General features: G+C 38.2%; 1 protein-coding gene across 3 annotated transcripts in view; it reads right to left on the reverse strand.

The window, feature by feature from the left end:
* Nucleotides 1–26,043, reverse strand: part of LRRIQ3 (leucine rich repeats and IQ motif containing 3) — a 68,557-nt gene that overhangs the window by 34,833 nt on the left and 7,681 nt on the right. For all 3 annotated transcript variants that reach the window (XM_065554058.1, XM_065554056.1, XM_065554057.1), the window contains exons 3-4: nucleotides 22,779–23,102; nucleotides 18,608–18,741 (exon numbers count right to left, since the gene is read on the reverse strand). In XM_065554058.1, the coding sequence (XP_065410130.1) occupies nucleotides 18,608–18,741; nucleotides 22,779–23,102 (458 nt within the window). The remainder of the gene's footprint in view (nucleotides 1–18,607; nucleotides 18,742–22,778; nucleotides 23,103–26,043) is intronic.

A 26,043-nucleotide genomic window follows, 5' to 3' on the forward strand; every position in this document is an offset into this window, starting at 1 on the left:
CCCTTTTAAGCACCATATACAAGGTGATAGAGTACATGATTCTGAATCAAGTCAGGTCCACTGTGGATGCCAGCCTACCCAAGGAGCAAGCTGGTTTTCGACCACACAGAATTTGCTGCGACCAGATCCTGGTTCTCACTACAAACATTGAGGCTGGGTTCCAACAAAACTCAAGACTGTACTGCTTTCATCCATCTGTCAGCAGCATATGACACAGTCTGGAAGGATGGTCTGCTACTGAACTGGCCAAAGTGATCCACTGTGTGTGGATTCTCAGGCTGCTGAACACTATTCTTAGGGGCCGAAGGATATGCGTTTACCTTGGAGGTCAAACCAGCAAACCGTGCACTTGGAATAATGGGCTACCACAAGGCTCTGTACTTGCTCTGACACTCTAGATACATGAATGATATGCCTGAAATGATAGCACAGAAGTAAGCATATGCTGATGATTTGTCATCTGCAATTCAGGCCTGTAGTTTTAAAGAATTTGAAGTGAACCTTATATCTGACCTTAAGATCATGGAGGAGTACTTTCAAAAGTGACAGCTGAGACCAAATCTGAGCAAATCAGTAGTCTCTGCTTTCCACCTAGACAGTAGAATCGCACAAAAACTCTGTCAAGTTTTGTGGTGAAATTGTGCATCATGACCTAAAGCCAACATATCTTGGTGTCATTCTTGACTGCACACTGAACTTTCATGACCACCTCAAGAAAGTAGCCTCCAAACTGAAGACTTGTAGCAACATTATTCAAAAATTAGCAGGAACAAGCTGGAAATCAACTGCCCTAATGCTACAAACATCGACCTTGGCCTTGGTGTACTCAGTTGCAGAATACTGTGCACGGGGCGGACAAGAAGCTGCCATACCCAACTTGTGGATAGGCATCTAGATCTGACCATGTGAATCATCATGGGAACTTTAAAATCAACACCTTTACAATGGCTTTCTGTATGAGCTAATAACAAACCCCAACCTATCCACTGAAATATAGCCACAGTGCAGAACTTAAACACACCGAAGACTACCCAAATCTTCCCATCAGCAGGTAATGGATAACATATCTCAACAATGCCTGAAATCATGAAAACCACTATGGACCACACATGAACACCTCATGTCTCTGGATCCGGCCAGGGAATGGCAAAGTGTCTGGATCCTCACCTACCATTTCAAACAAGCACATTATTACTGACCAACAAGTCGCCCTCCGGTTTCCACCTGCCATGGATAAACTTTCAAATGAAGAGAAAGCGAAAAGATTGGAACTGTTTAGAAACGAGATAGATAAGAGGGAACATAACAGAAGAATTCACATGATGAATGCTATAGATAAGGTAGACTGAGCACTCATAATCACTTTCATAATACAAGAAAAAGCAAACATATGATGTAGTTTAAATACTACAAATTCAAAACTGATAAAAGGAAATGCTGTTATTTTAAAACAATGTATAATTTAGCCTGTGGAACTCATTGTCATAAAATGTTGTTGATGTTAAGTGCATAGCAGGATTCAAAAAAGGTTTGGACATTTATATGAATGAGAATATCCAGTTATATTATATAGGATTTTTTAAAAAGAAAAAGGCAGAAAGGGATATAAATCCTTGTGCTTCAAGGAATAACCCAATTCTAACTGATGGGTGGTTGGGAAGAAACGTCTCCTGTGGGTGAGTAATTCCATAATTGCGCCTTTCAGGGTTTCTTGTATCTTTGTCTGAAGCACCTGGTACAGGCCATCATAAAAGACAGTTGGACCACTGGTCAAATACAGCACAGAAAATCCTATGTTCCAACAAAACACTGGGTTTGTTATTATAGAGTCAGCCACCATTCTAATTTAATTTTTTACTTGTGTTTCTTATCTAATTGAGAAAATTTTAGGCCTGACAACTTTGACACTAGCCTTTTAAAAAAAAAGTTGGGGGTGGAATTTAACTATAAGAAACACTGTTTGAAAGTGATCCTCAAATCTTAAGGAAACCCTTGCTGGTCACAGTAATTACTTGGTACAAAGAATAAGTGTATAATTTTTAGAATGTAACATACAGTACTTTAAAAAGATTGACAACACATTATCTGCAAAGGGCTTCATATTAACATATTAATTAAAGAGTTTTCAAGCCATTATGGAGACATTGAAGTTTTTATGGTAATATGTAATGTGCCATTAATAACCTGTAAAATGCATAAGCATGAAGGACAAAATTTTTAAAGGTCTATACTTTGAACGGCTATTAGTTTAAGAGAGTACAGCTGTGCTATTATGTGTTTAGGCATTAGGGTTACTTGTCTCTATCTGAAAATGATTAGGACATTGCAGCCACTTCAGAGCATTTCTCTTCCAGAATAACAATAAGAAACCCATCCAGAAAATGCTGAAAAGCAAGTAACTCAACAGTGTCCTTTTGTAATAGAGAGTGAAATTACTTAAAAAAATACAAAACTGTAATAAATAATAAAATAGAACATTTTGAGGCAAAGACTTGGAAAAAATGTACAGGTTTTGAGAGCATGGGAATGAAAATATACAGCCCTGGTATGTTCTTTAAGCTCCCAATGTAGCTCATTAGAGATGTGCAATGCTACTGTAATCTAAGTTGGGTATTTACTAGCAGAGATAGATTACACTGCAAAAGAGTATTAAATTGTATAGCCTTTCTCTGGGGCATAATGACATGTGGATGATCTCTGAAGCACAACTTTAAAGTGGGCTGCCTTCCTACCCTGCCTCTTCTCTCTTTCCACCTCTTATTATAGATGACAATTTACTAACTCAAAATGTGTTACATCCAACACAGGGGAATTCTGTACTAGACCTTGTCTTGACAGATAAAAAGGAACTGATCACAGAACTAAGAATTAACGGTAGCTTAGGCACAAGTGATCATGACTCAATCACATTTATAATGTGCAAACAGCAGTCCAGACTGGTAATCTATGTACTTAGTGTTTTAAAAGGGCCAATTTCACAAAGCTGAAAACAATTATGAGCCAGATCAGTTGGGAGGAAGAATTAGAAAAATATGATGATAATTAGAAATTGTTTAAGAGGTCTTCACTAGAAACCCAAAAAAATCACAATCCCACAATTGAGGAAACCAACCTGATTTAGAGGGAAAGTAAAGGCAGCTATATTATATAGTAAATGGAATAAAGGAGAAGTTGATAGTAATTAATATAAATCAGAAGCTAGGAATTGTAGAAAGTTGGTAAGGGAAGACAAGGGACATAAGGAAAAATCTGTGGCCAGCAGAGTTAAGGACAATAAGGAGTTTTTTAAGGATATTAGGAACAAAAAGAAACCTAACAATAGTATTGTCCCTTACCAGATGGAAATGGTAGACTTATCAATAATAATCCAGAAAAGGCAGAAATGTTCCATAAATATTTCTGTTCTGTATTTGGGAACATAAACAGAAGATGTAATTATATCATATTACAACACTCATTCCATACCACCAGAATCTCAGGAGGATGTTAAACAGCAGCTACTAAAGTCAGACATTTTTAAATCAGAAGGTGCAGATAACTTGCATTCAGAACTTTAAAAAATGCTGGCTGAGGAGCTTGCTGGACCATTACTGTTGCTTTCAGTAAATCTTGGAACACTAGGGAAGTTCCAGAAGACTGAAAGAAAGCTAATGTTGTGTCAATATCTAAAAAGGACAAAAGAGATTACCTAGGTATTTATAGGCCTGTCAATCTGACATCAATCCCAAGCAAAATAATGGAGCACTGATCCAGGACTTAATTAATGAAGAATTAAATGAAGATAATATAACTAATTCCAATCAATGGGTTTATGAAAAATAGATCCTGTCAAACTAACTTGTATCTTGTTCTGATGAGATTACAAGTTTGGTTGATAAAGGTCTGTCACAGGGTAGGTAGTCCCTGTGGACAGACTAAACCGAGCTCCCCTGGACCAGAGCAGATAAATCCAATCCAACCAATTAAAGGGAGCTGGCCTACATCTGGGCCTATAAAGGGTTGATAATACATAAAAAGAAAGAGGGATTGATTGAAACAGGCTGTGCTGGGGGTAGGAAAAGCCATAGTGAAGCAGAACTAACTTGTGTGGTAGGTCTCCTGGAACAAGGGGCCAGGTGGTCATGGAGACAGCTCTGAGGTTGCTGCTCCAGAGAGGGAGTAGAGCTGGTTGAAATGGGAAAGCTGCTAGAGGCCCCTGATGGGAGGAGCTGAAAGTAAGGACTGAGTTAAGACTGTTTTTCTGTTTCCTTCTATTAAGAAAATAAACCTCCATGCAAGAGTCTGGGTGTGGCAGCATATATTTTGGAGCTAGAAGAAGCCTTGCACAGTGACAAGCTCATAGTGTTGATGTAATATACTTCTGTAATGTGTTTGACTTTGTACCACCTGACATTTTCATTAAAATAACTGGAACAATATAAAATGAAATGGATTAAAGTTGGCTGATAGGTCTCAAAATGTAATTGCAAACAGGGAATGATCACCCAGTGGGTGTGTTTCTAGTGGGGTCCCCACCGGTATCAGTTCTTGGCCTTATGCTATTTAATATTTTTATCAGTGACATGGAAGAAAACATAAAACCATCACTGATAAAGTTTGCAGATGACACAAAAATGGGGGGAGTGGTAAATAATGAAGAGGACATGTCACTGACACAGAGTGAGCAGGCTCGCTTGGTAAACTGGGCACAAGCACTCAATATGTGCTTTAAAATAGCTAAGTGTAAATGTATACATCTAGGACAGTGGTTCTCAAACTTCATTGCACCGTGACCCTCTTCAGACAACACAAATTACTACATGACCCCAGGAGGGGGGACCCAAACCTGGCTGCCCTGGGTGGAGGGCATGTAACCTTAGTACCCCTGCCCTCGGGCTTCAGTCCTGGGTGGTGGGGCTCAGGCTTCAGCTTCGGCCTTGGACCCGAGCAAGTCTAACCCCAGCCTTGGCGACCCCATTAAAATGGGGTCATGACCCACTTTGGGGTCCCAAACCATAGTTTGAGAACCCCTGAACTAGGAACAAAGAATGTAGGTCATATTTACAGGATGAGGGACTCTATCTTGGGAAACACTGACTGAAAAAGATTTGGGAGTCACGGTGAATAATCAGCTGAACATGTGTGATGATGTGGCCAAAAGGGCTAATGCAGTCCTTGAATGCAAAAACAGGGGAACCTTGAGTAGAAGTAGGGAGGCTAATTTACCTCTGTATTTGGAACTGGTACAACTGCTGCTGAAATACTGGTTCTGGTGTCCACAATTCAATAAGGACATTGATAAATTGGAGATGGTTCAGAGAAGAGAATGATGAGAATGATTAAGGGATTAGACAATATGTCTTATAGTGATAGACTCAAGAAGATCAATCTATTAATCTTAACAAAGAGAAAGTTAAGGGAGACTTGGTTACAGACTATAATGCTATGGGGGTTTGATAATGGGTTCTTCACACTAGCAGACAAAGGTATAATGTGATCCAATGGCTGGAAGCTGAAGCTAGACAGATTCAGACTGAAAATAAGGCATACATTTTTAACAGTGAGGATAATTAAAAATTGGAAAAATGTACCAAGGGCCGTAGAGGTTTCTATATCACTGGCAATTTTTTAATCAAGATCAGACTTTCTAAAAAATATATGCTTCAGGAATTTTTTTTTGGGGGGGGGTGAGATCTATGGCCTGCATTATAGAGGAGGTCAGATTGGATTATCGCAATGGTCTCTTTTTGTAGATATCTTGGATTGATTAAAGCAAGAGAGGGTCCTGTGGCACCTTTAAGACTAACAGAAGTATTGGTAGCTCCCAATACATAATATGCTCCCAATACTTCTGTTAGTCTTAAAGGTGCCACAGGACCCTCTGTTGCTTTTTACAGATTCAGACTAACATGGCTACCCCTCTGATACTTGGATTGATTAATAGATTATATCATAAACTATTACCCTATTGTGGGCTGGTTCTATCCTAACCCACTACCTATTGCTGACTGGTTCCAGGGCTGACTTCTGAACCCTTGTCTCCTAGCATTGGTCCCCCTAGTTTTATTTCACAAGTCTTGGCTCCATCACTCTTTCTTCTGGTTTCCCTAAATCTCCTGGCTCTTCCTGCTCCCACTTTCCTCTAATTTTCTCATTATCTCCTCTGACTTTCCTCTTGTTTTTCCAGTATTTCCACTGCTTTCTCCCCATTCCAGGGCAAGTCCCTGATGGGCTGAAGAAGTGCTGCACTGTGCTATCCCCCACACTGCTGGCTAATTGGTCACACATTGCTGCTCTGATATTCAGCTGGGAATGGACAGTCAACAGCTCATTGCAACAGGAAGGAGAAGCAGCAGTCTTCAGGGTGGGGACTGTAACTTATATATGTTTGTACAGTACACAGCACCTCATCCTGACTGGGGCTTTTAGGAGCTATCAGAATAATTAATAATTCCTTAGAGATTCCTGAAAAGATTGTGGTACAGACTTTCTGATGCACTGTAACTGGGATGGCAGTTTCCCTGAATTCCCCTACAGGTAGATCCTAATGGATTGCCAAAAGTCTTTATTCCTCCAACACCATAATGACTGCAGGGTCATTTGCTAAATCATTCACTTTTCTTTTTGTGGATTAATATCTGAAGGGCAGTTGGGAATTCCACTTGAACAGGGGCCATCAGAAGCCAGAGCAAGTTATATGAGCCTTAAGGCTACTCCAACTTGCATCAAGGCACCCCAAGTATTCCAGGCACTGGGGGAAACATGAAGATAGCTTTACGCTACCTTTCCCCCCCCCCCCCACTTAACCCAGGGTTAAGTGAAGCCTGGAACACCTAAGGATCTGAACCTGAGTGTTTTTTTTCCTGAGTCTTCAAGTAACACACAGCTTGTGCATTCCTGCTGACTGGGAACATCAATTCAGTTACAGAGCACTTGTTATCTTTTGTGTTTCATTACTTCCAAAGGTCCCAGTTAGGCTTGGGCCCCAACCCACTATTAAGACATATAGGAAGTTCCTGATCTAGAAGAATTTACAATCTAAGACGACAAAAATAAACCTACCGCCCAAAAATGAAAGCTGAGATGAAAAGATAGAGCAGATTGTTCAAGTCCAAGCAAAGTGATCAGGGAGATGGCAGATATATATCAGTTCTGCCACTCTTTTCAAGGTTGGATAAATGATGCTGTCAGGGGGCAACAGTTGCCATTGTTCCTCAAGTGTGGGGTGGGGCGAGGCACTGGGTCTTGTACCTTGTGTGAGTTTCTCTGAGTCCAATAAGAATATTAGATGAGCCTGATTTAACCCCTGAATCCTTGGCTATTAATGATGTTTAGATTAAAAAAGAACCTGTGTAAGAGGGATGGAAGTTACTATTTTAAGGTAATTAACTTTATCACAAAAGGCCACACTGTGACAGTTTTACTCAAAAAGAATAGTGCCTTACACCTAAAGCTGTCCCTCTTATTTCAGTAAGACTACATGGGGAGTATTTTATTTTATCTGAGCAAAAGTATTGCCCTCTGATCCCAGAATCAGTTAAAACAGGCTTTATTTTGTATGTTACTAATTTTTGGTTCAGTTACATATGGCCCCAAGGGGAGAAAGGAAAGGTTAAATGTGGCCTACATAGTATAAATGAACCCAAAATTATAGTTGAGGAAGAAACTAAGACAAGGTTCAGTGAGTTGTTTAGGGCACGAAAGAATAATTGCAGAAGCAAGTATGAGAGGACAGCGTGCTAGCTGACAGCATTAGGAAGAACAAGTTATGTTTGAATCTATTAAATGGTATAAGAGGGAAAGATTAGTACAGGACTACTAAAATCTAAACTGACTTAAGAGAGAATTTGACAGATGTGAGAATGGATCCGAGGATGGCCAAGGAGCTAAAAAAAGTTTTGGGCTGATGAACATGTCCAAATAAACAAGCACACTACAAGCACCACTAAGTGAATCAGTTCTCATGCCTTTTGTTGTTCATGCCATGCTAATCATTATAAGGTCCTCAGTGACATGCATTTATTCTTGTACCATAAAGACACCTTGGTGTTGTATCAGATTCTTCTTGCTAAACTTACTTTCTAGCATATTGCAATGGGGAGGAAATTATCCAAAGTTTGGTTTAAAATAAAGTTCTTGGAGCTCTCGTGTAATAAAAATCTCACTAAAACTCAGTACTAATCTTGTGTAGTAGTTATTTTTCAGCCTTATAGTGGTGATATGCTTTATCTTCCATATTACTAATAATGAGCTAATAAATATTGTTACCTGGGATTACTCTGGATACAATAATTACCAATAACTATAGGATGACACAAAACAGGAAGCAAAATCATGAGGCCTGTTACAGCACAGGAAGCATTATTTCTCCATAGTAAAACAATTTTTCCCAAACTGTCAAAATGCCATTTTTAAAGTTATGTTGGGTCAAACAAATTACATTTGTTAAGTTTACACACAATTCACCTACTAAAAAGCCATAAATCCAAAAAGGGAAGAGAAGGAGAACTTGTTTCCTTCATTTCAACTTCAGCTTCTGAGGAACATGGACGACCACACTTGTGTCCCTCGGAGACTCTCAATATAGCAGAGGTTGACACTAAAGCATACCTAACTACACCAGCCCCACCAGCTCCATCATTTTAATGTTTTGGGAATGCTTAGTCCACAGACTTTTTCTTAGTTGAAAAATGGGAAACTGTCACCTTCCCAGAGAAAAACTTTATCTATGTCCCAAATCACACAGAATCTGTCACTCTTCATAAGGATGGAACTATCTGGACCCAGATATCAGCAGTAGTTACCCTGAATCTTAATGCAGGGCCTAGAACAAATTCAGTGACTTACTCAGAGAATCCATAAACTCCAATGGTGAAATCCTGGTCCCAGTGAGAGAGAGAGGCTGAAGGCCCATTAGAGGCCACAAAGAGTCGGAGCACTGAGGGAGCAGAGGATCATGATGTTAGACTGCCCAAACTGAGAGACCGGGGAATGCCTAGGGCTCCATACAGATGTTATGCCTGCGGGGAGTGGGGACACATAACTGCAGTGTGTCCCAATGCTGAGGAGCCTATGCAGTGTAACCTGGGGAACTGGGCAGATCCATACTCCCTAATCCACCTTGTGGGGGTCTCATTAACCCCACATATGTATACCAGACCAGTGAAACTAAATGGGGTAGGGACCACGGCACTGGTTGATTCGGGGAGTGCTATCACGTTTATCTCAGGGAAGCTCGTGAAGTGTAGTCAGCTGCTGCAGGCTAAATGTACGGGGATAACATGCGTCCATGGGACAGTTAGTTACTACCCCACCATCCCAGTAAAAATCGAGATCCAAGGGAACACTACTGAGGTAGCAGCAGGTGTAGTCCCTAAACTCCCATACCCAGTGCTCATAGGGAGGGACTTCCCAAGGTTTGGAAACTTACTCCCAGTAGGGGGACTGGAGAAAGATGGGGACCCTAAAATTGATGAGGCATCCACAGCAGACTGTCAACCCCCAATCTTCTCTGAAATATCCCCAGATTTGTTCTCCACTCCCAGACAGGGTAGAAAGACAAAAAGGGAAAGAAGGGCAGCTAAGGCCTTGGGAACCCGAATACTGACTTCCATGAGACCTGAATTTAACCGGAATGTCTTCATGTCTCTATACTAGTTCCTTCTGCCTCTGTAGTTCCTTATAGATACATTCAGTTCCCATAAGATGGCACTATGCCATAGCATGTGTGGTACCATCATCTTAGTCCTCCAGAATGCAATAAAGAGCTCAGGATTCCTAAAAAAGGTCTTGGAGTGTGCAATGTTATTACTACACATTTTTCTCTAGACAGTTGTGTATTGGAGAGCAGTAACCAACAGATTTACAACTAATTGCAAGGAACTGTAAACTGGTTCAAGACTATGGCTCCTAAGTGCTATTGTAATACAAATAATAAAAAAACAACTGTGGGAAACTCCTATTCTTATAAAAGATGCCATGGGCTCTTTTATGGCCATACACAGCAAACAGGATCATGGTTTTTAATATGTCATTTTAAAATCACACAGAGAGTACACTATTCATCTTGTCTACTACAGAAAGATGAAGAACAAAGTTGACCCCACTGTAATTTGAAACTGGAAATCTATAGAGTCTTTATATTCAAAGCTGAGGCTTAGTGAACTAAGCCATTCAGGATGATGTGTAGGATTTGTTTGTTTTGTTTTCTGTCTAGTCTCAAAACTAACCTATATTTGTCTGTGTTTCACTATTTTAATATTGTATCTACTGTATAGGGCCTGCCTTTGGTCTTTGTCTATGAAATCATGACCTGGATAAGAACTGCCTACCTATGGTTTATTGTACTTGACATTGCATTCATTCAAACATCTCAGGAGAACACTTTTTCATTCCAGAGATAAGCAGGCAGGGAAGAGTGCATAAATATGTAAGAGCAATCGAAAGTTTATGAGAATTACAAGTAGTAAATTCTATGTGATGCACCTAGTCCCTTTGAAGCTCCTTGTGTTTCTTGCTGGATAAATGTATTTTCTTCAGAAATATAATCTAAACATTCAAGGGAGAAGAGTTTTTCTCCCTTTTGATGTAATATTGCTTTGATGATCCATGAATACATTCTTATTCTAGACATCACAAATGATAAATAAAAACTTTAAAGGTATAACCCTGTTCTAGAAGACAATGAGAATATAACCTACATCATGACAATGATAGAAGAACAACTGTGTGCTAAAATGCCAACTATGCAAAAGTTCAAGGCTCACTAAAATCATTGCTCCAAGAACACAAAGAGTAAGAGAATGAATCCAAATTGTCACAAGCCTTGTAAAAACACAAATAAAACACACAAACAACAAGGTGAAACCAAAATATGTAGTATCTAGAGAAAAAAGATGCAGCATTCTATATTTCCATAACAGACTTGAGTGAAGAAGTGATTAAGCCAAAAAAAAAAAAAGTATCTACTAATTGAAACAATTATTTTGCCAGAGTAGAGAAGGATAGAAGTCAAATGGCTTAGAACCAAATTCTGCCTTAATGACCCACGTGATCCATCACCAAAGTCTGTTGGGATCTCATGGATGTAACCGAGGACAAAATTTTCCTTTAATAATAATACTTTGCAGTTTCATACATAGATTTCATAGTGCTTTAAAAAGGTAGGTAGTTTTTCCCATTTTACAAATGGAGAAAAAAGCTGGAGCACAGTATGATTAAGTAACCTGCCCAAAGTCACACAGCAAATCAGTGGCAAAGTTTGGAGTAGAAACCCAGTCTCCTAACTTCCAGCTTCACACTCAGTCCATTTCTAGACTACAGCTTCCCTAACCCATCAATAATAATTCAAATGTTGGTAAGGAACAGGGAATTCTGTCAACTTTTCCTCTGAGAGCAGAGCTTACATCAATTAACTCATACTTCTTCACTACAATGGCCAGTGAATAGTTCTGATAAATCAAGGTGAGATGGCTGTTATATTTCAGAGAGTACCCACAATGATCAATTGCTCTATGTAGGAAAAAAGTTACTGGATATTGCCTCACATTATCAGGAACCATAAGAGCAACTGTGCATAACATTTATCAATATTGCCTTTAAGTGAAGGTACAAGTATTTTTCTATCAAATCTTGAATAGAGGTTTGTAATGAGGCCCTAGAAAGAGAGAGGTCGATTGATTAGATGGACCCAATTTGGATTCCAGTAAAACTCCTATCAAAATTGTCTCAGTGAATATTACTGGACTTAAAAGTAAATCCCAGGATTTGGAATTTAGGAAGTATTTATCTCAATTTGATTTAGTTTTCTCCAGGAAATTTGGCTTTCAGCTATTGGGCTTTGACTCTTTTTAGAGGGGGTATTAAGCGTGCAAAGGGGGTAGACCAGTAAGTGGTCTGGCCTTCTGATTTCTACTAAATTAAATGTCATAACTAGCAAGTTAACACCTGACAATCCATGTTTTCAGGCCTACAATAATATTTTCCCAGATTAATCTATTCTATTAGTCCTGCATGTTTATTTGGTCTCTTTGGTTTCCCCTTTTTATAATGAGTCTGTCAGCAGAGCTAGAATCTCTCATTAAACTGCTTCTGGAAAAGTTTCCATTAGCAATCTTTGTGCTTTGGGGAAATTTTAATGCCTAACTAGGCCCTGGAGATAAGGATTTTTTTTTTATTTTTTCGTCCAGCTCAGTAAATGGGATGTTGCCTTTATTTTTCCCTAGTCATTCTTATGGACAGGGTGAGATATATCCCACAATGTACATTTCTTTTAATTTTAAATAGATTTTGGCTCGAGGTTTTGAATAATAGAAGAGGTGATGATCTGAAAGGTTATTTCGCATGCATCTCTTCTAGAGTGAGCAGTGTGATATAATCAATCAGTTCTATTTTAAAATGGTCTTGTTTCTCAACTTTATAGTAGCTTTTAAACCAGACAGTGATCATCAACTGCTATGTGGGTGCATTTCTGATCTTTCACTACTTTAGCCTCATATAAATTGTATCTCACCCCTGATTTTGAAGCTGTAAACTCAAGCCAAATTAAGTGGAATCCAAGTCTAAAATCAGAGAGAAACTCACATCCAATTATTTGTTAGCTTTGGAGAACCAGCTTTTGGACCTTAATGACCCACAAGCCCACACCATATTCACTGAGATTATTAAAAAAATTACAGGATGACTTGACCAGAAAAAATGGGATATTTTCCATCATTCAAAAGATAGAAGAATGTGCTATGACTTGGATTGCTTCTGTTATGAGACACTGTTCAGAATATAAGGACAGTTAGTAACAATGGTTCTGCTGATTCTATTAAGAAATTATTTAACCTTAGAGGGGACTATAAAAAATTGCTGGGAAAAAAATTGGATTAGAGGGCCCTTTGGAAGGAATTTGAACTTGCTGCCTCAAAGAAAAAAATCATCTCTATTTTGGAATTGGTGGGAATGGGATTCAATCTTAACACCAAACATGCTTGGGAGTCCCACATTTTTCTGCCTTTTGTAATGACATTCTCTCTATCAATCGTTTGTTATGATCTATCTCAGTGAACCTCATCATCTCTAGAATGGCCCCAGTCTCCACCAGGGAAGCTAGAATACTGATCAACCAAAAATGCTATAACAAAGCTCCTGGGGAGGATTTTATCCTAGCAGTAGCTTACAAGGACAATATTGATTGGTGGGACCTGTTGTAGCAAAATTATTTACTAATATAAATAGTACAGGGAGTTTTCCTCCATCTTTTGAGAACCCTTCACAGCCAATGGCCAGAGTTAGCATAGAGTGCTAGCATAGCAAAGGTAACCTAACTGATCCCATCACAAAGGGTGTCCACCAGGTCAATTTATTGGCCCCTTTCCTTTCTATTTTGTTTAAGAGGCTATGGCTATTTTAGAAGGGTTACAGTTGTTTACCCTCAAAATTTTGGACTGATTTGTGTCCAATCTTTCCTTATGCAGATGACAGGATTTTGCTTTCCCAAACTCCTCAGGACTTGAAGCATATGTTATGGGATTTTAGCTTTTTGCCTGACCATAAATTATAAGAAAACTAAAGTAATTTCCTTTGGCCACAGTCTACAGACCAAAGCAGGATAAATGGAAGACTGATGGACATTATATTGAACAGGTCCGTTTTTTCCCCACCTTTTTGATATTTGTTTTAAATATAATGATCAATGAGACAAACAGAGGAGAGCCTTAAGGTATGTGTAAGCAGTGCTTCGTTTCATCCATGTCCATGGGGGCAATTTAATTGCAGTGGCTGGTTCAAGTCAGTGCCCAAATATTATATGGTTAGGAAATCTGGGGCTGAAGAGATTTTAATTGCTAACAGTTTGTGCAAAACAAATTTTTAAGAAGAATGCCTGGCCTCCCAACCTACAGCTCACCTGCTTTACTTAGGGCACAGGTAAGAGAATTCACTACTTTGATCAAAGCTCAATACATTTATAGCACTTACAGGCTGTGTATTCTGCATATAAATTTAGAGCACCTAACAAGGTAAAATCTGGAGGAACATCTTAACGAGACACAAACTTTAGACTTCCTCTGGTTTTTGCAAGCCCATTCCTTGGGATTCTCAGAACCTGACTAGGACTGTGTGCAAGAGTGTGAAATCCGTAATTAAGCTTAGAATAAAAGATATTTACATACATCTGGATATGTCAGTCATCCATAATATAAATATGTCCCCTTGGCTTCCTCCTCTAAAGAACATTTGGCTATTTTGAACAACAATATGTTACAGAGGGCCTTTACAGTTCTCCATTTTCTACCTATGCAGTTGGCCTATTTAGAAAGGAGGTATACTGGAACTGAGAGACAAAATCATTTTTGCCCATGTGGGTCTGGCCAAGTTGAAGATTTACCAGAAGATCTACTTTCGTTTTACCTCCATAACTTGTCTTAGGCCTGGTCCACACTAACCCCCCACTTCAAACTAAGGTACGCAAATTCAGCTACGTTAATAACAAAGCTGAATTCGAAGTACCTTAGTTCGAACTTACCGCGGGTCCAGACGCGGCAGGCAGGCTCCCCCATCGATGCCACGTACTCCTCTCGCCGAGCTGGAGTACTGGCGTCGACGGCGAGCACTTCCGGGATCGATCCGGGATTGATTTATCGCGTCTAGTCAAGACGTGATAAATCGATCCCAGAAGATCGATTGCTTACCGCCGGACCCGGAGGTAAGTGTAGACCTACCCTTAGAAGCCTTTCGCTACACCAGCTCAAAAACTAGCATACTCACTATGTAATGAAAATGTTTTGGTTATATGGGTTGTCGCTCTATTTGCCTCATCGGCAGCAAAAATTAGAAAAAAAAAAATGTGAAGGAAAAGTTCCTTATAAACTAAATGAACCAATGAATTTCTAACCTTTATCATCTTATTTTCATATGTTGATGGGGGTGGGAGCATTCTTAAAACATGTAACTGATTCTTGGAGAAGGGCCAATCTTGTGTTTTTATTTATTTTACTAAGTTGTGTTGATTTAAAAAAAATTATTTTGCTAAAGCTAAGGTTCTAAATTAATAAACTTGACTTTGCCTAAATAAGTAACATTCAAAAATAACAAACAGCGTTAAAGAAATACTTGTGGAAATGTCCATGTTTCTATGTCAAAAATGGCTATTTATTTCAGCATGGCTGACATGTCCTTGTGTCAGAAAGCTCTAGTGAGACAGAGAATTGTTTCCCATTGGAGAAAACAGTCAACTTTGAATTCCATTTTAAAATAAGGTATATATACTTTAAATTGGAAGAGTTGGGGGAAAGGGGTTATTTGGTGTACCAATAGTTTTGTTTTAAAATTAACTTATTTTTATTTAGTTTACAGACTGAAACTTCTATCCCCACAGCACATACACACACTTCTATTGATATAGTTCTCCTAAATTCCTTCCCCATTATCCACAGACAGAAAGATTGGGCTATTGGTATTTAAATTAAGCATGCCAAATTTTTGCATGAATATTTTGTTTTCTTTTGTATAGTACTACTCCATACTACAGACAACTCTTTTATTAATTATTGTGGAGTTAGAATAAAAGCCGTGGGAATTAAAACATTTCTGTTAGCAACTTGTTTTCCTTTCTTCTGCCAGGAGACATGAAACTCGAAGAACATATCAAAATTCAGAATTTACAACATATACTGTGCTCCTAAAACATAAACTCTGCCATGCTGCATATGCTGTAATTATAGTATACATTAACACACAAAAATAAGTTAAATTACATTTAACAAATGAAATGGGAATAGAAAACACTGCATATGTGCAATGCGGCTGAGTTAATGTTACAGAAGCAAGCTTAGTTTTTGAAAATTCCTAACTCGATATATCTAACTTCAACAATGCACAATTACTAGTTTTTGCATTTTATTTCACTTTTTTAAAGGAAACAATGAAAAAAACAACATCTGCAGTTCTTTTAACTCAGGAACTTAAAAATACCATTGCAAATACCAATGGATAGTGTAAATTCACTGATTCAGGACTAAGAACTGCTTGGTCATCTTAAAGTCTGCATGCTCCCACTCATTCTAATGAAAGCATTTTAACTAGGGAGTCTTTAAAAACCTTTAACTACTCACCCAAATTTATCAATAGATGTTGAAATGTGCCAAACAATAACATTGTCAATTTCTTCTCAAATTGAAATTAGTGGGGGGAAAGTTTTCTATATCTCAATTACATGAACTTTTTGACTATTTGGAAACTTAGGTTCATGAAGAATATTGATGCTCATTTATTAAGAAATGCCTCACACAGAGAATACATGAATGAGCTGTACTGGCTTCCAATTAATTTCTTGGTAGAATTTCAGGTGTTGGCTTTTACATGTAAAGTCATAATTGATTTGGATCCAGGCAGCCCAAGGGCCTCTTTCCCTCTGTGATATTACTAAAGCTGTGATCACTGGGATGCTCTAATAGCTCTAATGTGATTTAGAAGAGACAGACAGATAGCAGGGCATTTCTGTAAATAGTGCTTGATTCTCAAAGTCACTTCTACACTTGGCCTGACAGAACCCAAGTTGTTAACCATTAGGGAACACTGCAAGGTTCATGTAACTGTTCAGGATTTTTCATTGGTTTGATGAGGATTTTTTTTTAAATGTAATGTTGCTTTTTATTATTGAACTGAGCCTGGTTTGGAGGGGGTGAGCCATTAGTTCTTTAAGCTAAATCTCTGAGGCAAGAAAATCCGCCAATAAGCGCAGGACCCACCAAGATAGAGGAGGAACACAATAGACACAGTAGAAACTGTGTTATCCGGCACTTTACCAACTGGAAAGCTCTAGAAACCAGCATTTCTAATATCTCTGATTTCTGATCCGGGCGGTGCTCACCTCAGGCAGCTCCCTGCAAGCAGCAACATGTCCCTGCTGCTCCTAGGCAGAGCCCACCCCGAGCGCTGACTCCACAGTTCCCATTGGCTGGGAACTGTGGCCAGTGGGAGCTGTGGGGATGGCGCCTGCAGATGGAGGCAGAGTGCAGAGCCTCCTGGCCGCGCCGCCACCTAAGAGCAGCAGGGACATATTCCCACTTGTTGGGAGCTGCCCGAGGTGAGCGCCACCCGGATCCAGCACCCCAAAACCCCTCCTGCACCCCAATCCCCTCCCCCAAATCCCCTCACGCACCCAAACTCCCTCCCTCCATTCGTAAGTTTAACTCTTAGTTAACTGGAATTTTTGACTAACCAGAACCCCCCATTCACCCAACATGCCAGATAAAGCTTATCCTGCATGATACATTAACCACATTAACATTGTGGGGGTTTTTTGTAGCATGAGGGAATCTGTCTCTCTTGCATGATTTGCGTGATCTAAGGTTTTTGCAAGTGGGAGTACAATAAAATGGAAGAAACAATGGAGGAGCGGGTGGGACTGGGTATTGCGGGGCAAGACAGGAGCGGGATTAAAAATAATAGTTCCACACAGGACTCTACTCTGTGGCAGGCCGGAGGTATACACCATTATTGGATTCCCAAATCCGCTCCTCCTTTTATGGTCAAAACCTTCCATACCTCTGGAAGACTGAGGAAGAGTTGGCTCTCTAGCAGACCCACATCAAGGAGATATGTCCTCCAATATGTGGGATACTGGATTCACAAAATTTTTAAAAAACAAGTGCTTAAATCAAAATAATTTGTTCTCTCGTAATACAGATATTGTTATGATTCACTTCTCAGATAATACCCACATTTTACAATCACATTTAAAATAAAAAGACTTCTGCCACCTTAGTGCTTCATGTTTTACAGTTTCTTTCTTTGACCATTTTCCAAAGAGACATGCATGGTGGGCATTATTTGCTCTGTCAACACTTTCCAGGTTAGGCTGCAATTTCCAACCATTATCGATTCAGAGCAGGTGTAGAATCAGACTGTGAGAGTATGATTTGAGAGCAGATTATTTCAGCAGATAGTAAAAATGAACAATTGTGAATAAATGCTGTGAATACTTTCAGAATTAGCCTGGCTCACTTGCATAATGACAAAACCCCTGATATACTTATTTTTGGCACAATCATCCAAGTGAACATTCTACAATATAAGTACCAAACATCTTGTCCTTATTATCATTATTATTGATTGGCTGGGTTGTACAGATGTGATGTATAGACAACTCTATATGAAAATGAATTTGTTTTACATCTTACAGGAACGTTCAATCAACATGTAAGATATATAGAGATTAAGATAAAATGAAAATAGAATAGAAATAAATAATGCACTAGAAATTTTATTTGCAGTGCAAAAACACTATTTATGAAAGCTGTGCTTTATGACATTTAGTTGATTGTTATACAGTAAACTAAAGATACATTCGGAGACTCTGCACTTTAGCCATCAAGCAACACAGAAGAATTTTGTTGAATGATTTCTTCAAATACTGTATATTGTAAGCACACAGAACCTTTTTTTATTTCTGGAATAGCCATAGGTATATCATTCCTGACTATACCTTGGTTGTCCTTAAATATTTACCTGCTATATAAAGTGATTACAACTGTGATAAAGTATTTTATAGGTTTTCTAAATATGTACTTATTCTTCTGCATTAAAAAAAAATCTCCATTTCCATCCTGAAAAAATTAAATAAAAAAAATGTACATACCCAAATCTTTTTCTAGTTAAATATCCCTTTATCCATCTTTGAACAATCACAACTGGTGAGTGATGAGCTAGAATATGATTGATTTTTGCAATGATATCTTTTACCACATTTATCTCCTCCTCAACGGTTGCTTCCTGTATGAATTCAAATGAAAATATGTTGAATATTGTGCCTTAAAATCTGTACTTCTCTAATATATAATTTTGAAACAATGTATTTAAAAACGATTATTATTTTAATTCTATAGCTAACAATTGAAGGGGAAGAGCAATGTATTTTGCTTGAAGAAAACTTAAAACAAAAGCAGAATAAAAAACTGTCAATTTTTATTGAAACAGAGCTGAGAAATAATTCATAACCAGAAGCTGAGTCAGTACCCTCCTTCCCATATAAAACAAACACCTGTCGGTGAGACTATTCTGCCTATTGTAGAAATGTTTCAGAGTAGCAGCCGTGTTAGTCTGTATCCGCAAAAAGAACTGGAGTACTTGTGGCACTCTGTTAGTCTCTAAGGTGCCACAAGTACTCCTGTTCTTATTGTAGAAATGTAATTCATTTTAAGTTACAGAAAAGCCAGTTAGCGCTATGAACATAAAGATAACCCTACATTATTACAATATTATTGTTACTGTAGGACAATGAAAAAATACTGTTTTCTTTCTTTAGTAAAATATCTGAATAACTGAACGGGTTATGAATTATTAGGAATTATGAACATGAGAATATAGTTTGATTATAAATACAATAAAAAGTAATGTAAAACAAGACACAGCTCACTTTTCTATACTACTTCATCAAGCCTAAAATGAAAAAAAATATACTTCTCATTTTTCACAAAATTTTCTCTCTCTTCTCAGCTAAAGGCTCCATCTACTAAACTGTTTATGCCTAAACCCACACGGAGTTGGCCTAAAATACAGGTTGCTGCTACTTTATACAGCCTGCAGCAGTTACAAACATTCAAATTCAGAAAATGTTACTACAATCAAACATATCTTCAGCAGCTACTCAAACGGACTGACAAAATTGGTTGTTTAATGGAGGTGGTCTTCTACCATAAGTGGAGTAGAATTATGCATAGTACATTTAGATATGCTTAGAAGAGGTCTCTTAAATCAGAAAGATGCCTTATATGGGTGGGTTTCAAACAGATTTCAATATAAAAGCACATTAAACATTTTCAACCATGGTTTTATTACAATATCCTAGGTATAATTTAGAAAAAAATGATAGAAGATAATATTTTCAGTGTCTATCCCTCCCAAAAATAGAACTGGTTCCTATTTCAGAGCCCAATACTCTAGCTATTACTAATGTGAGTAGTGCCAATGAAATCAAATGGTATCACCCCGTTCAGTAGCTTGGTGTTTGAAAGGTTACATTTTCTACTGTTTTTAATTTTTCTATTGTAAACCATCCAAAGAAGCTGTGAAGTTAACTGCACAAATGTTTTATCATTATAACCTTTTGCTACCACCTTCAGTAAGACATAGTCCCATCTCCACTAAAATAGTTCCAAAAGGAGGAGGGGAAAATAACATTCTTGAGGGGTTTTCCTATTGTCTGCATTTACTGAATGTTTTTTCTCAAGATATGTTAATACTTTAAGTTCCCCATATTGTTTTCATCCAAATATATTTTGTCACCTTTGGGATTCTTTCTATGCTTTTGGAACTTCAGAAATGCAGGGTTTACGAGCATCAAAAACCACCTCTGAAAGTTATTCCTCTTAAGGCAAAGATTGTGTTTTCAAAAACCACTTTAACTAATAGCATATATCAATTTCTTTAAAGTTATAAATTTTATGTTAGGCAAAAAATATTGTAGGAAGACAGAATCTATTTTTATTTTAGTACAGATGAGTTATGCACATCTCTGATCATCACAGCTCCAAGTTGCACCTAATTTCTAGTGCATTGTAATGAAAATATTCATGTTTCTAGTTGGGTTTAACATGTTTGTCTCCCACTGCAAAAATCCACCTCTAATTGATGGGGAGCTAGGAAGAAACATCCATGCACCATCTAGTACTGACTGTTGTCAGAGAGAGAGAGACTAGTAAACTACATGGTCTAATGGTCCGATCCACTGTCTCAATACCTATTTTCACAAAATGAGAGGTGGCGCATGTTCCATAGCAACAGTGCAAGAGAACAAACTATAATATTTGGATTCAGATAAGAATCTTAAATCTACCCCAGTTCAATGTTGTTCAGCTCTAGGGTTTTGGCTCAGCACCATTGCTGAATAATATATGACTATATTTTCAATTTTTGTTGCGATACAGCAGCTAATTGTCCTATTGAAATAGTAAATGATATTGAAGTTTTTGCGTCATATAATGTAATACATGATTATTACATTTCTGCACCACAGATTTATTTTATGAAGTCAGTGTTGTGCTATTTTACTACAAAAGTGTGGTGTTTCTTATAACACAATTTTCCATTACTTTTCAAGTGAAAATTTCAAAGAATTATCATTTTTAACTACCAGTAGGATGCACATTGCAGAGGGAAAAAATGAGTGATTGATTATAAATAGACTCTGGAAATTATCTGCATAAGCAACAGATTTAGTTCAATGGTATATGGTATAATAAAATTAAGTAAAACAGTCATTTACAAAACATTAGTCATCAACCTCAGAAGACATTAGCTTGGATGAATGAGTTTCTGACATGGTGCAGTTATTATCCATAGCCACTGTGCATTTAGAAATTTCGTATGGCAAATCAGTGCTTATTGTCCTATGTGCTGGTACTAATCGAGAGGTTTTCTTAAATACGTGCGTCAAGTTTTAACCTGTGTGACCGAAGAACCTCTTAATGCCAACTGACAAGTGCAGAGGGGTTGCTGGACTCTCTTGATTTTAGCACATATATTCTTGTTCACTAAAGAATGTCATATGAGGTCTCAAATGAAAGTTGGTGTCATACTGGTCATCAGTATCATTGTTAAAGGTATGCACAGGTAGACTGTAAGGATTTATGCATGTATACTAAAATATATTCTTAAAGTTCGTATCAAGGTATTAGTCACCAGCAAAGGTGAAAAACATATTGTTTACTGTCAGACAGAACATATCTCTGCATTTATCTGTTTATGTGTAAATTAAGTATTGTCTCATTCATAGTGAGTCCCCATCACCAGTCTTGATTGAATGCGAAGTAAGGAGGATAAGAAAGAACTTCAGAAAGGATCTAATAGGAAGAGAAATACAGTGGGGGAAGAGAACCTTATCGTAAACTGTACATTAGAGGTTTGCTTGACTATATTTGAGAGACAAAATAGACATCCTGGCACCCTTTACTTAGGAAGAAAAAGAACAGTGTTTTTGCATCATGCAAAAGGGGTTTGAAAATGCTAAAGAGCATTTTGGGTGAGTTAAGCCTCTTTAGACAGATGAGTACAGTAACTTGTTAGTTGAGTTTAGTCTCTAGAAAGCATGTTATGATTTTGATTTACATATAATCATTTGTTTTCAATATTCTTACTCACTATTACTTGAATCTCTATTCTTTAACAATAAACTTGTTCTTGCTTTCACTATAGATATATTTAAGTGCTGTGGTGTAAAGTCAAGTGTTGAATCTTATGAGCTGGTGTGTACTGTTCCTGTGGGAATAGCAACCCTGGTAATTCTGTGAGTGTTCACTGGATAAGGGGCTGGACAATACAGGTAACACACCGAATATTCAGGGGTTAGTATGTGCCTGTCGCTACCTGTACAGAGAGAGGGAGACCTGAAAGATAGTACTTGGGCTGCCAAAGACTGGTGGTTTCAGGGAGCTGATCTACAGCTGGCACAGACAAGACTATGCTAAGGGCAGGTAGTTGTGAGATGCTGCACAACCCTGGTACTCATGGGGAGCAACACAACCTGTTTGAAATGTTCATATACTGTATGACAGATTACTGAATTTTGTTTTTGATGAAAGCATAGGAATACAATGGCAAACCAATGAGAGTGTACTATATAGATAGACTAAGCATTTTGATCACATACAACTGTTTTGATATATAAAGTGCTTTATTCTACCCAAAAAATATGGAACACAGTTTTAACACAGCTATCATAAAATGTATAAATCAGTGTAACACAGTCATATAAAACATTAACATTTTATTAACGAATATCTAATGTAATTCGATGTAACATAATTGCTTACCTTTCGAGAAGCATGGCAAAAATCAAGGAAAAAGCTAGGGCTAAATGGTTTATATTTTGGGGGAAGTTTCCAGTTCTCAACAATTTCCTCATCAGAAATTACATAGTAATCCAGTGCTTTGAGTGATAAAATGCTGTTAACAACAATATGCCTATATGCTATTCTTAGACTCAGTGGAGTATCAAACAAGGTGAGGCCTATCAGATTAGGACAGAAAGATAACGAATGCACATTATCCAGTTTTCCAATTCCATTGTCATGAAGATAGAGTAGATTTAATTCCTTCATGCCTTCCCAAAATGTTGGGCCAGGAAGATGCTGTATCTGAAATAATGAAAATGAAATTTTGAATTGTGTAGTTTATTAGATCCTAAATTATAAAATGCCACAATGACCAATACACTATGCAAGTAGCTGAAACTCCACTAACTATACCGGGGCTGTATCTGGACCCTAATTATTATTTAGAGCTACTGCATGATGTGACCAGGATGTCACCAAATACGTAACCCTCCCCGGGCATCACGGCTATGAGCTATAACAATGTAAAAAGGTTAAACATTTTGAAGCTAATTATTATTTACAGGATCATAAGTTCACATATCTATCAAACCACAAGTCCCCACAAACCACATTAGGCAGCAATTTTGGATTTGCTTCTTCTGAACTTTGTTTTTCAGCATCTTTCTGTTTGTGGCTTGTCTCAACAGATCTCCAGCACACAAAAAGAGATCAGAAGGCCAAATCTAGTTGAAAACTTTTGCTCCATGAATTGAAAAGACATTTCCAATGCCACATGCCAAAGGCTTTATTCCCAGTAGATGACACTTTTTCAACCCAAGGAGAATAGATTTTTCTATTTCCAAAAAAAACAAAAAAAAATCCAGTTCCAATCTATTATATTTTAAGAGTATTAATGGAATAGAACCATGTAAAGGAAGCATATAGACCAAATATAAACAAACAAATCTTAAAAGTAAATTCTATAATAATGTGAACATAAGAACAGCCATATTGGGTGAGACCAAAGGTCCATCTAACCCAATATCCTGTCTTCCGACAGTGGACAATGCCAGGTGCCACAGAGGGAATGAGCAGAACAGGTAATCATCAAGTGATCCAGTCCTTGTCGCTCATTCCCAGCTTCTGGCAAACAGAGGCTAGGGACACCATCCCTGCCCATCCTGGCTAATAACCATTGATGGACCTATCCTCTATGAATTTATCTAGTTCTTTTTTAACCCTGTTATAGTCTTGGCCTTCACAACATCCTCTGGCAAGGAGTTCCACAGATTGGCTGTGCATTGTATGAAAAAAATACTTCCTTTTGTTTGTTTTAAATCTGCTGGCTATTAATTTCATTTGATGGCCCCTAGTTCTTGTGTTATGAGAAGGAGTAAATAACACTTCCTTATTTACTTTCTCCACACCAGTCATGATTTTATAGACCTCTATCATATCCTCCCTTAGTTGTCTCTTTTCCAAGTTGAAAAGTTCCAGTCTTATTAAGCTCTCCTCATACAGCAGCCGTTCCATACCCCTAATCATTTTTGTTGCCCTTTTCTGAACCTTTTCCAATTCCAATATATCTTTTTTGAGATGGGGCAACCACATGTGCATGCAGTATTCAAGATGTGGGAGTACCATGGATTTATATAAAGGCAATATGATATCTTCTGTCTTATTATCTCTCTCTTTCTTAACGATTCCCTACACTCTGTTTACTTTTTTGACTGTCACTGCACATTGATGTCAAGTATCAGAGGGGTAGCCGTGTTAGTCTGAATCTGTAAAAAGCAACAGAGGGTCCTGTGGCACCTTTGAGACTAACAGAAGTACTGGGAGCATAAGCTTTCGTGGGTAAGAACCTCACTTCTTCAGATGCAAGAGAAGAAGTGAGGTTCTTACCCACGAAAGCTTATGCTCCCAGTACTTCTGTTAGTCTCAAAGGTGCCACAGGACCCTCTGTTGCTTCTTACTGCACATTGAGTGGATGTTTTCAGAGAATTATCCACAATGACTCGAAGATTTCTTTCTTGAGTGGTAAAAACTAATCTAGACCCATTTTATATGTATAGTTGGGATTATGTTTTTCAATGTACATTACTTTGCATTTATCAACACTGAATTTCATCTGCCATTTTGTTGCCCAGTCGCCCAGTTTTGAGGGATCCTTTTGTAACTCTTCGCCATCTGCCCGGGACTGAACTATCTTGAGTAGTTGTGTATCATCTGCAAATTTTACCACTTCAGTGTTTACCCCTTTTTCCAGATCATTTATGAATATGTTAAATAGGACTAGGCCCAGTACAGACTTCTGGGGGTCACCGCTATTTACCTCTCTCCATTCTGAAAACTAACCATTTATTTCTACCCTTGTTTCCTATCTTTTAACCAGTTACCAATCCATGAGAGAACCTTCCCTCTTATCCCATGGCTGCTTATTTTGCTTAAGAGCCTTTGGCGAGGGATCTTATCAAAGGCCTTCTGAAAATCTAAATACGCTATATCCACTGGATTCTCCCTTGTCCATGCTTGTTGACCCCCTCAAAGAATTCATTTAGTTTCTCCGCAATTGTCTTATCGTCCTTGAGTGCTCCTTTAGCATCTTAATCGTCCAGTGGCCCCGCAAGTTGCTTAACAGGCTTCCTGCTTCTGATGTACTTAAAAAAAATTTGCTATTACTTTTTGAGTCTTTGGCTAGCTGTACTTCAAATTCTTTTTTGGCCTTCCTAATTATATTTTTACACTTTATTTGCCAAAGTTTATGCTCCTTTCTATTTTCCTCACTGGGATTTATCTTCCACTTTTTAAAGAACAGCCTCCCAAAGAAAGCAGTGGAAGCCCTAATGTTTTAATAATTTAAAACTAGACTGGACAAAGCATGTTAACATACAACAGGGAACAATCCTTTAATACTGGGAGAAAACCAAGGGTACGTCTACACTGCAATTAAAAACCCACAGCTGGCCTATGCCACCTGATTCTGGCTCGCAGGGCTCTGTCGGAAGCCCAAATTCTAGGACCCTGCAAGGTGGGAGGGTCCCAGAACTTGGGCTGCAGCCTGAACCGGAACATCTACACCACAATAAAACAGCTCCGCATCAAGAGTCAGCTGATAGGGGCCAGTTGAGGGTGTCTAATTCCAGTGTAGATATACCCTAAATGGCCTATCTTAGCGGGTCTTTTCCACTGCTAACATCTATGCATTAGACAATGCATGGGAAATTTTTATTGGGAAAAACTCCATTTCATGCTATCACTC

The sequence above is a fragment of the Chrysemys picta genome, chromosome 8, assembly GCF_011386835.1.
Source record: "Chrysemys picta bellii isolate R12L10 chromosome 8, ASM1138683v2, whole genome shotgun sequence".
Lineage (NCBI taxonomy): Eukaryota > Metazoa > Chordata > Testudines > Emydidae > Chrysemys > Chrysemys picta.